Source organism: Nyctereutes procyonoides, unplaced genomic scaffold, assembly GCF_905146905.1.
Source record: "Nyctereutes procyonoides isolate TBG_1078 unplaced genomic scaffold, NYPRO_anot_genome, whole genome shotgun sequence".
Lineage (NCBI taxonomy): Eukaryota > Metazoa > Chordata > Mammalia > Carnivora > Canidae > Nyctereutes > Nyctereutes procyonoides.
Window position 1 is genome coordinate 16394244 of NW_026575132.1, and position 12545 is coordinate 16406788.

Consider the following 12545-nt stretch of genomic DNA (forward strand, 5'->3'; position numbering starts at 1 on the left):
TCCCGCCCCTCTCTGACTCTGGCTTTTTATTGGTTGTTTTGGCTGCAATATTTGAAAGCATATTGCTAACACTTTATCATTTCTACTCTAACTACTTCAGGGGTATCTCTAATCTGACAGATAAAACTTTAATACACACACAATTTTCACACTCAACATGAGTAATTCCTCATCTAATACCTAGTCTGTATCTGATTTCCCCAGATTATCTCAAAAAATTATTTTACACAGATGACTTGTTCAACTTCATTTCACACATTGATTTGGCTGATACATCTTTTAAGTCTCTTTAAATCTATAACAGTTCTTTCTCCTTTTTCTTTCATGCCACGTATTTATTGAAAAATGAGTTCATTTGTCCTGTAGAACTTCTCACATTCTGGACTTGGCTGAGTGTAAGCTCATGGTATTATTTGAATGTTCCTCTGTTTCCCATGTTTCTGTCAATTGCAATTTAGATCTTGAGGTTAATTTAGTTTTTTATTTTGGGGGTCTTTTTTTGGGCAAGAATATGTAACAGGTGGTTGTCCCACTTCCAAGGGTCTTTAGATTGATTAGGGAGTTTAGAAGATGTTAGTCTGATCCCTCCATAATAACTTTCCCCACTGACCTTTCATACAATGCAAGCACTTTTCTCCACTGCCCCATATATCAGCCAGGTGACCTGATGCTGTTTCTACCCCCCACCCCTCCCAACCTTTGTGCATGTTCTCTCATTGACCTTTCTGCCCAGATCTCCCCTCGCCTCTGCTTGTGCATATTTTCCTCACACATGAGGCCTAGTACAAAAATCTCACCTATTCCTGAAGAACTTCTTCATCCCCTCTAGTTGAAAATAACTGTTGTCCTCTGAACCCCTAAACTCTATGGCTAGACTACTCTGATGACTCAGATTTCAGATACTATTTCACATTTATCACATACATATTCAGTTATATAATAATATTATTCAAAATATCAGAAAGAAATGTAAAAAGCAACAACAAAAAGTTTTTGCCTCCATATCCCAGCATCCACAATCCTCCTGTCCAGACTGTATACTGTTTGATATGAAACCTTCAGACGTGTTATATATGCAATAATATACACAATAATTCGAGGTATATTATATTTATATAATTATTGAAGTTACTTACTTTCATGTTTATTATTTTATGCAATTTTATCTTTTTAAAAACCATTATATCCCAAATCAAATATATGAAAGAAACATTTCAGTAATCTAGTTTACCAAGAAAATCTGGACTGCCTGAGTCAAGCATAATGAATGAAGTCACAAAAATAGATTCTGAAGATCAGGCAATAGAATGAAAGTCAAAGAGCAACATTGCAATGTTTTCAAAGAACTCAAAAGCCCAATGTGATGCCAATATTCCAAATCAAAGTTATCTAGCCAAATTTAAAGGAAACATTTAAATTCTTATAACAAGATTAATAAATGTGAAAGGAAGCCAAGGTGGAGAGTGAATGGAGACTAATCATAATATTTCAGTGTGACACTATCTAAGACAAGCCTAAAAGGACTGCCTTTCAAAGTCTGGCAGGTATGTTACATTTCTCCTGTGGTGGAAGGGGCTAGGAAGCTCTTTGAGTCTCTTGTAAATAAGAGCACTGATACCATTGATGAGGGCTCCAGCCTTGTGATGTGTGTACCTCCCAAAGTCCGTATCTCCTAATACAATCACTTTAGGAGACAGGAGTTCAATATATGAACTTTGGGAGTGACATAAATATTCAGACCATAATACCAACCAGAAACTCATGTTGCTCAATTTCTATCACATCTTTTAGTCTTGACAACTCATTCTTTGATTTCAGTCGATCCCAAACACAATCCCCACAACAGTTTTTCCACACTTCCTTTATTCTTTCCAAACACCTAATCCCACTGCCTCATTTTGTGCACTGCAGGGAGCTCCTTTATATGTATTATGCTTGGCTTCATGTCAATGTTGCAATAGCTAATGTCCTGTGCAAATGCTACAGCACACAGTGGTTAAGGCCATAGGTGCTGAAGCCAATGAGCCTAAATTGAAATAATAATTCTGCCCTTACTGGCTGTGTGACCCGGGGCAAATTACTTAACCTGAGTCTCAGTTTCATCATCTTTAAGATGGCTGTAATAACAGCACCTACCTCACGGTACTGTTGTGGGAAAGAAATGAGTAGTTCTTAGAACAATGCCTAATACATTGTGAGTATTCAACAGATATTTCTTATTTTGGTCGTCTGGCCTCAAAGGAGTCTTCTTTCCTCCTTGTTAGAGCTAACTCTTCCACCTCTACTCTGTGCCTAATTCCTTCCTACTTCTTCAGAATCCCTTCCTCTGCAACATCTTAACATTATCCCTCCACTAATCTCTTTCCCTTCTGTTTTCCAATACCCTAAGGTTTGTCATATCTATTAAAAAAGCATTCACTTGATCCTACCTCTCATCCGCCTCAACTGGTCTCCTTCCTTCAGACGCCAAATTCTCACATTGCCTCCACGTCCCGTTCCACACAATCTGGCTTCTGACTACTGCCTCTGACCTCATCTCACATCATTTCACATCCCTTCTCTCATTCCAGCCACATTCTTTTATGTTCTGTGAACAAGTTGAGTGCAGGCCAGCCTTAGGAATTCGGAGGTTGCTCTAGCCTCCATTTGGAACTTCTCTCCTCAGCCCCACTGACTTACATGCCTCCCTCACTTTTTTTCCCCTCAGCTAGAACACCCTTTACCACCTTAAAGAGTTCCCTGTCTTATACCTTGCTTTATTTCCCTCAGAGAACTCTCTCCTTCTCCTTGAGGGCTGGGGCCTGGATATCTCTCTCACTCCGGTGTGCTAAGTGGCTGGCCCTATAAATATTTGTTGAACGCATGTACAAAGGACTCTGCTAGAATCTGTGAAAACCAAATGAATCAGACACAGATCCTGTCAACAGATCTATGGCCTAATTAGAGCCCTTCTTTTTCCTTTCACAAGTCTCACTTTCTCTTTGGTCACAGCCACCCTAAGTTGAGACCTTAATCGCTTCACAGCGTGATAACTGGCAGAGTAGTCTAATTAGTTTCAAATCTCTTCCATTGCTTCCATCTACCAATCCATCCTATATTCTGAGGGGGCCTGATGGGAGCCAATAAATAGCATCCCTTTACTCACCCAAGTTTTAAACCAACTGAGACTGATAGGCATTGTCAGACACATGGAGATCAAAACATCAGCCAGTTGGAGGATGTGGCTTAGGTGTCCTCCTACCAAACATACTCACCTCTGAGTCACAAGCAGTACTGATCACCACAGGCTCCCCCTAGGGCTCCTAGAAAATGGAGTGTCATTTTGCCAGCACAATGTTTCACTGAGGGACTGCCCACGAAAGGCTGATGGATGGAGGAGGAAGTGTGAAGGAACAGACCAGAATTAGGGCTTCCTGTGAGAGAGGATGAGTTATCTACATCTAGTTCCTCTTCTAAACTTGCCTATAAGTTGCTCCTCCCTGGGGGTGGAGTATGCAAAGTGAAGGAAAAAGGCTAAGGGTGTTAACATAACTGATATCCCTTTACAAAGACAGAAAAGCTACAGGAGAGGAGGTTCCATAGTACCTACCCCCATTACCCCTCAATCATGCTGACTTATATACTTTTTATAAAACATCTTTTTAACCTTGACTTTCAAGTAATTCTCAAGTGTTTCTGTGCTAAACATATCACATGAAGTCTATCTGTTTGGTTTTGAATGTCCTCCATGACCTCAGACTACAACACCCCCAAAATGCAGCCCTGTTTGACTTAGCCTCCCGGACATCTCACACACACGCTGTGTTCAGTTGATCTTGTGCTCAACCCTCTAAACCCAGGTGAAGCATCCTTTCCTCAATGAAGACTTTCTGACATTCTAGATTACAATCATGTCTCTTTTCTTTATATTCCTAGTTAACAAAACATGGTTTTTCAAGTCTATTTGTTTCATGTTATAGTATCCAACTGTTTAAGCCAGAAACTAGGGGAGAAAGTTTTAAATAATTTTAGGGTTTTGTTCTCCTCATTAGAGGCACACAAGAGAAGTGACATTAACAGGATTCACATTAATCATGACACTGCCACAAATGTCCATAGAAAAGAATATGAAGAGATTAATACTACAGGAACCAAAGAGAGGCTGTGTCTTGAACATATGAAATATGCTCCTGAGGCCAACACTCAGCAGTGGCTCACAGATACTTGTTAATAAACTAATTCTGGCAGAAATGAAATAGACTCAAGTAATGTCTTTTCTGAGAGCTACTTTGGAGACCTGTCTTTATGGGTAAAGTAGACTATCCCATTGGCTCTCCCTTCATAATAAACCTAGGGGAAAAGACATATTATCTGTGTAGGCTGTAATTTATCTGGCTACATATTAGCTGGACAGATATAACAACTTAGGGATCTTCTCCATCTAAGTCCTTCGCTATGGGCAACAGTGATAGAGCATTAGTCCACAGTCCTGGTCAATTTCACTTCTAAGTGACTCCCACTAGGAGATCACTGACCCAACTTCTTAAATGCAGAGGCTTTCTGCCTTCTGTGACAAGGGTAATCCCTAGTCTTTAAGAATTTTGTGGGCAGCCAGGGTGGCTCAGCAGTTTGGCACTGCCTTCAGCCCAGGGCCTGATCCTGGAGACCCAGAATCGAGTCCCACGTTGGGCTCCCTGCATGAAGCCTGCTTCTTCCTCTGCCTGTGTCTCTGCCTCTCTGTGTGTGTCTCTCATGAATAAATAAAATCTTAAAAAAAAAAAAAAAAGAATTTTGTGACCCAGAAAACAATTCCAAACCAACTTCCAAGCTATGACCATTTATCGCCATGGTGGGCTTTTCACTGTTTCTGTAGGAATTCTATAGGACTTAAGTATAAAAGATTATAAAATAATATAACATACATACTTAGGCCAGCAGATTTTTTTTTTTAAGACCAGCAGATTTTAAGGTAAATATCATTTTCAGTGTCTTTGGGTAACACATTAGAATCATAGAAATTTAAAGTCAGAAGGGACTCTTTAGCCCAGTCTCATCTGAGGTACAACTTTGTCCATTGTTTACCTCATTACATGTCCTCCTGCTTCTTTACCAACAGAACCCTAAAGAAACAAGATATGCTTAATCCAATCACAGAAATGCTATTTTCCCTTGCCAGACACTGCTTTAGGAGAGTGACTTTAGCTACCGAGAAGGTAGTATTAGGGACCACTGGGAAAGAGACCCAGAGGAGGTGCTCTGGCTTTTCCTTCTTGACTTTGGCTGTTGGTATATAAGAAAATGACTTTTGGGACTGCTGTAGCTATCTTGTACCAATGAAAGAAAAGAAGAGACATTACCAAGATACTGAGAAGCAGAGCAAAAAGATGGAAAGTGTCTAGATTCTTGATGAGCCAGGGACTGCCTACATCTGGACTTCTTAAGTGCTTACTGCATAGAGTGCTTGATATTCACTAAGTGTTCCACAGCTACCTGTTACATAGATGAAAACATAAGATGGTAAATGACCTTATTACTTATGCCACTTTTAGTTGGGTATGTTGGTAATTGCCTCTGAAAATATTCTTAACTAATTTGACAGATTTGGAAAGAGATCCCAGGAAGCAAAATGACTTGGCCAAGATTATACCACAAAGTATACAAGTTGAGAGAACTCTAACCTCCAAACTTGGAATCTAGATCATACTGTATTTATTTGTGGTAGAGGGAATGAAACTTCCCCAGGCTTGAAAGACAGCATTATTGAGTAGTTATGTGTGGCCTCTGATGTCAGGCCTGGTTTAAAATCCTAGTCTCACCACATACTACTGCATGGCCTTGGATGAGGTCAACTTCTCTAAGACTCAGTTTCCTCATTTGTAAAATCAGAACAACATCATCTGTCATATTACACTATTATGAATATTGAATAAGATAATAGACTTGTCTTAGCACACAGCTGAGCATAAAGTTAACTCTCATTAAATGATAGCTCTTATTGATAGTATTAATAACAAACTTTATTCAACTTAAGTTATCGGGAAGGAAAAATGAAAGAGAAGCTATTTCCATTCTGGAAAACAAACAAAACAAAATGGTACTGTTCTGAGGTTCCAAGCACCAATACATAGAGTTCAACCAGACATTTTGCATATGCTCATACTTGGTACAATACAAAGTTTTCTATGATATTGTTTATAGCATCAAAAACCTTCCAACCTAATGTGGGAGATGGATATACAAGCAATTACCTATAATTCACAGCAGAATAAAATATGCTATGAAAACATATAAAGAAAGAAAAAAAGAATTTTAATTGAAAAAAATACAGAAAGGTCTGAGGGAAGACATGGCATTTGGATTAATCCTTGAAAGATAATGGTGGATTCTGAAAGGTGAAAAAGCTAGGGAAGGCATTCTGGATGGAGAGACAGCATGAGCAAAAGTTCAGGAGCTTGAAAGGACATGGCACATTCAAAAATGGCACATAGGTGGAGTGATGGAAAGTGCGAGCGATAAGGCTAGGAAGATATCTGGGTGCTTTATAAAACTTATACTTGATTTTGTAAAGAACTGGGAATGATAATTCATTTTTGAGAACAGAAAGGAATGAACAGATTTGTGTTTTAAGAAGGTAATTCTAAGAGTTTGTGAAATCAGTAACTATAGTTCTCCTTAGCCAAGAAAGATAAACTATATCAACAGAGCAACCAAAAAAAAAAAAATCAGAAACTTCATTTTCAGAAACTTCATTTTCAGAGTTCCCATATATAAATATTAGGATTAGGATTTGGGCTGTTGATGAGGCATGTTGGGTTCCCAATAGCTGCCACAGGCCAACATTCAATAATGTAACCAGTGGAAACTATACAACCATTTAAAATCTTTCTGTGACCTATTTTAGCAACTTCTTTGTACTGACTAATCTTGCTAAAGGGTGAATCATAAATTCAGCAAGAGACCATGTCCTGGTGACCTCACTTGTTCTAAGCCTGCAGGAATATTCCCACCTCTATTGGCTCCAAGGCTTCTGAGAAACATCATAATTGAAAAAGTAGTCATTTTAGTATAAGTCCCAAATTTGGCTTTTTTTTTTTTTAAGTGAAAGATGGGGGGAAAAGGGAATCAAAACAGAGTAACATGAAACTCAAGATAAAGAAACCATACTGCCATGGTTTTTCTAGCTCTAAAGAAAATCTCTGCTTGAGATCTTCTCCTAAAGTACTGAGAACAAGAAGATACAGGTATAGACATGGTACCAGGTCACCAGAGAGTGAAACCAAATGAAACAAAAGCCCAGTTGACCACTACCCTTGCCAAGCAGATGAAAATGTGAACACAGTCAGGGAGAGAAAAGTAAGTCAGATTCTGACAGTCTGTTGAGTTTCAGAGCTCCGTAGCTAACGCAAAGGATTTCTTTTAAAGAAAAAATTGATTTTAAAAATTACAACCACAGCAGCTCACCCAAAAGTAGAGTTAGTTACAAGGCACACAGAAATTCTTCTGTTTAAATAATTTCAACCATACCCGTATTTCCATTACGACCTTCCATTATCGGTCTGACTATATATAGTTAATTAGTTCCCATACAACCATGAGTCAGGATCAGTTCAAATATATCCTAAAATGATAGAATTTTAGACTTGGGAGGATCTTAGAGACAATTCAACCTGCTTCACTAGATTCTTAAATCAAAGGCAACTGACAAGCGATTTTCCCAAACCTACATAGTTGAGTCCTAATTGAGTGTTCTTTGCACACACCTTCACCTTCCTCTACTATGTGTATATGTTTATAGGTATAAGTACGTGTATGTGATCTATTTTTCATATCGGTAACATAGCTAGTGTCCACATGTTCATATGATTTTTTATGTTCTTGCTATAATTCGCATTTATATTTGGATTGTAATTCTATGATGTTAGGATCCTGTCTTCCTTATCCTATGGGAAATTCCCTCCTGCCTGTGGCTGAACAAGAACAGGATGGCAGTGATAGAAAAGGGAAAGGGTTAAGTACATATATTAATCAAAAGCATGCCTGTACAGAACTAAGATTAGTGCTAGCACAAACAATGAGCTGTTCTGGTTGTAGGATTAGGACCATCCCCCAGGGCTAGTTCCTTGTCATACCTTGCTACAGCTGCCCACAGCATGGCAGCAAGGATGGGAGCTGACCATGAAGAAGCTTTGTCTCCACTACCTGTCTTGAGGATTTTTAGAAATAACTGTTCTGACATGTGGTGGTGGATGTGCTAACTAGACAGGGGGAATCCTTGCACTATGTATATGTATATCAAATCATCACAACATACACTTTAAATGCTTTCCACTTGGTCAATTATACTTCAATAAAGCCGAGAGGAAAAATCTGCCTATTTCCATCTTGTCTTAGATTTAGTGCTTCCCAGTGATTTAAGATCTAACCTTTTCAACATTGTCATCCCACCCTCAGATAGTGCAGACAGTCTTAACAGAGTGGGATTCAAGCCACACCCACCAACCTAGTAGGACCCACAGACAGTACCCTTCATCTACTTAGCACTGGCAACATTCCCTTGTATGAAGCCTGTCCTGGGTCTGTCTCTGCCTGAGGCAATGAAATTTCTAGAATGCATTCTAAATTTGCTTCTAAGTAAGACTGTAAAAGGCAGCCAAAGATGGACCAAAACCCCAAAGCCGTCTTCCCAGAGTTACAAACTCACGGGGCCAGTTCACTTAAACTCTTCCACATAGCCAAAATTCAAAAGTATGAAGGGCAAAGTTACAGTCTTCCTTTCATGGACTCACTGGTCCTCCAAAGAACTGTTGCCAGCTCTGCACTGACCATATATTTTAGTGAATACGTTAAACTCAAAAAACAATCCTTACTTAGCTAGGCTGCTTTGTGTGACTCACTTTCTCCTTGTTAGGGATCTCCTGAGGGATTAATTGTAGTTTGATGGACATCATCCAGGTCTGTCTCTTCCACACCACTTCCCATCCTCAACACCCACAGGGCCTGATTGCTAATAAGGCTTTCAAAGTAGAGGGTTTTGGAGACCTAGATCTACTGGCTTCCAAGGAAAGGGTTTATAGCTCCAGCTTAGTGGTTAAAAGTGTGGACTCTGGAAAGACTGCCCAAGTTCAAATCAAGGATCCACGTAGTACCAGCTATGGAACTCTAAACATATAACTCAAGCTCTCTGTGACTCAGGTTTCATCATCCTCAAAATGGGATCAGTAAAAATATCTATATTATCAGAGTATTCTATGAATTAAATAAGCTGCTACTTGTAAGAAACTTAAAATAGTGCACAGCGTTTGTTACTGTCACCATTTTTCCCTTCTCTTCCTACCTGGGCTCTCTTACCCTGAGAACAGACACGCTGGGTGCCTGGGTGTTGGCTCTGATAGTGACAAGGAGGCTGCTAGTCTGTTTGATGTATTCTGCTCTCATATATCCCAAGCAAAACTAGGAAAGAAATGATCTTCAAATCCAAAGCAATAATCTTGTATAAAGAAACACTATTAGGGAACTGGGAGAAGTTGAGGAGGGATGCAAAATTACTTCAAAGGACTGCCAGCTTTACAAAGACTAAAGAGCAAAGCATAATTATCGCACCAGGCTTTGTGCTCACCAAGCAGCAGTCACATTCCTCCACAAACGGGAATCCTAACTGTACCTATGCGACCCGGGAGTCTGAGAGGTATCTGGATACTCCAAGGCCAGGGCACCAACATTCTGCCAATATGAGGGGCCACGTTATACACCATATCTGTTTGATTCTCTGTTATCACAAAGATAGTTCAGTGCAGCCTTTGAGATGAAAGCAAATCTTCATTTTTCACTGCTGCTAAAGAGTTTCACAGAGAGGATGTGCAGGTTATGAAATGCTAGATGATGGCACAAGGGCCTCAGAAAAGAGGGTAGAACTTTTTTCTAGAAAGACACAAACTGGCTAAAGAAGTTACTGTTATTAATTTGTCCACTTATCAGGATTACACTCATTTCACATTTTTATTTTTTTTTTAATTTTTATTTATTTATGATAGTCAGAGAGAGAGAGAGAGAGAGGCAGAGACACAGGCAGAGGGAGAAGCAGGCTCCATGCACCGGGAGCCCGATGTGGGACTCAATCCCGGGTCTCCAGGATCGCGCCCTGGGCCAAAGGTAGGCGCTAAACCGCTGCGCCACCCAGGGATCCCTCATTTCACATTTTAAACAACTTTTTTTGAGCATAAGCTATGTTCAGAGCACCATGTCAGGGACTGAGGATAAAATAAAGAGTAAGAAACAGTCCCTTTCTGACCAGTAGAAGACAGTAAACAGCTGATCACAAATCAGTGAGAGAAGGGAATGAATGGTTCACTTCCCACTAACAAACTCATTAATAATATGAGAAAGCACACTTCAGGAAGGCCGATTTAAGAAAAACTTATTGTGAGGCCCTTTTATAAAGAGACTATGCCTAGGAAAAGTAGGAGTGATTGGTAGTGTCACTTTGATTCTCATCGAGGAGTTTCAAATTTAATCAATAATAGTAATATTATTAAACGTTTAAGATAGCTAAAAGAAAATGCTTGGGGAAATCAAGAGATGGTCTGTCACACCTCACAGAATTCATGTGCACATGTACATGTATGAAGTACAAAGAAAAAAAGAAATTCAGGGCTCCACCCCATGAGGTCTCCCACCTTCTCCTCCTGCTACCCTCCATGGGGTCCTCTGTTCCCCCCTGCACCTCTTATCTCCTCACCTTCATTCCCACTATAATCCTGACTGAGTGTCCTCTACTGCAACCCCCTTTCTGCATCTTAGTGTCTTTTGTGGTCCAGCTGAAGCTCCATGAACTGTCATAAGCCCTTCCTGACAAGCCCAGCACAGTGTCTTCCTCCTTCTTCTGTCCTCTCATAGTCACTGTCACTTGCTCATTGAAAGTATAATATAAAGTAAAACCCAACAATATAAAGTAAAACCAAAGCTCCCTCACAAATATTTCAGTTGACTATTAGTTTCTCTCACTCCTGGTACATTCTTGAGGGTTTGCTTGTGTCTGATCCCCTTGGCTAAAGCAAGAAGTTCTTTAAGGCAGGGATGATATCTTTATGCATCTTTAAACGCTTCATAGCACAAGACTATGCCCAGTGTGTGATCTGATGAACATGTACTGATGCGAACAAGCAGTATCAAACTGTACAAAAGCAAATACTACATGAATTAGGAGACTATTCAGATTCTAACACATAAGATTAAAAGGGAGATTAACCACAGTCATCTTTTCACTCAGCACTTCTTATGAAGACACCAAGACTGAGGCTTAAGGTAAAGTGTGAAAGCAAATGGAAGAGGGAGCTTAATTAGCAAACCAGAGAGGGACACTGGAGAGTACACTTCCTCTGAGGTAAATGGAAGAGAGAGACAAAGGAAAGTCAAAGATTGTTCAATAGCAGTCAGATATAAAAACATACCAGTATTTCCTTGAGCATCTTCGACCTTATTTGGTGAGGATGACAGAAAAGCTGGTCTGGTGAAATGACGGCCTCGAAGACATGGCTGCTGCTGCAGAGGCATGGTTTGGAGGACTATCCTCCAGTCCACCTGGGTAATATCTGACCTTGACCGAGTATGCCCCGGCTTAAAAGTAGAGGTCTCATCCAGTAAGTCATTCACGGAGCGAGGCCTGTCCCTCCGACGCTGACAGATGTTGAAAAAGTTAAAGGTCGATGCTTCCTTTTGTTCCATCCATGAAAGATTATCTGGAGCTGTCCCTTTCTGGACCATAAACTGTTCTTTGGCAGGGAAGACATTTTGAGCTTTGGTTTCCAAGAGCCTGCTCTTACAGTGGTCCCAAATCAGGCCCCCCTTGCCCAGGGAGGCAACATTTCTGATAGCACCATTATCTGTTATGTTAGTGAGAACTTCATGCCCCACCAATTCGGGGACTTCCTGAATCCCATAAACCTCAGCTTGCTGCACAGCCTTCTCTAGCTTACTGTCAAAAGTACTAAAGAAGTCCTCAGTAACTTCCAAGGCCGGGCTGATATCATCCACTTCCAAAGCTTCCATGTCACAGGCTCTAAGAGGCCTAAAGCTCCTAAGCTGGTTCAGGAAAGGGCTTCATTGAACATTCATTCACCCAACAAAAGGAGATGTGCTTCAGCAATAGAGTTCTGGAAACAACTGAAAGAAACCTTCATTCGACTGCCTTCAATAGGCCAAGCACAAGGATAGTTGATGTTTTTTTCAGTCATTAAAAGCATTTGCTAGCAGCTAATGGCCATTAGCAGAGGTATGGGGTGACAAATGTTCCTTTGAGATTATTCTTCATTGAGATCTGTATAAAAACAACAGGAAGTGCTTGTCAAAGCAATGCCATGAAATCCTTAATTTCCTGGAAGAGAAGAAACAGCACAACATTGGCACATGGTTCACTGTATTGATAGTACATGAATCTGCCCAACAATTTCCCCATCTCTACGTCTCTTTTATGGCAGACATGCCCCAAGGTGGACAACACCTACACAGAAGTTCATTGTCAAGAGTACACAGCACTACCGGCTTTGTGTGAGAACCTACATGGAACAGGG

The 12545-nt window shown here is 40.2% G+C and overlaps 1 protein-coding gene across 4 annotated transcripts in view; it reads right to left on the reverse strand.

Moving 5' to 3' along the window:
* PLEKHM3 (pleckstrin homology domain containing M3) overlaps window positions 1-12545 on the reverse strand; it is a 173666-nt gene that overhangs the window by 139064 nt on the left and 22057 nt on the right. For 3 of the 4 annotated variants that reach the window (XM_055345359.1, XM_055345360.1, XM_055345362.1), the window contains exon 2: window positions 11427-12349. In XM_055345359.1, coding sequence (XP_055201334.1) covers window positions 11427-12024 — 598 coding nt within the window. In that variant the 5' untranslated portion in view covers window positions 12025-12349. The remainder of the gene's footprint in view (window positions 1-11426; window positions 12350-12545) is intronic. The other variant, XM_055345361.1, reaches the window with a different exon arrangement.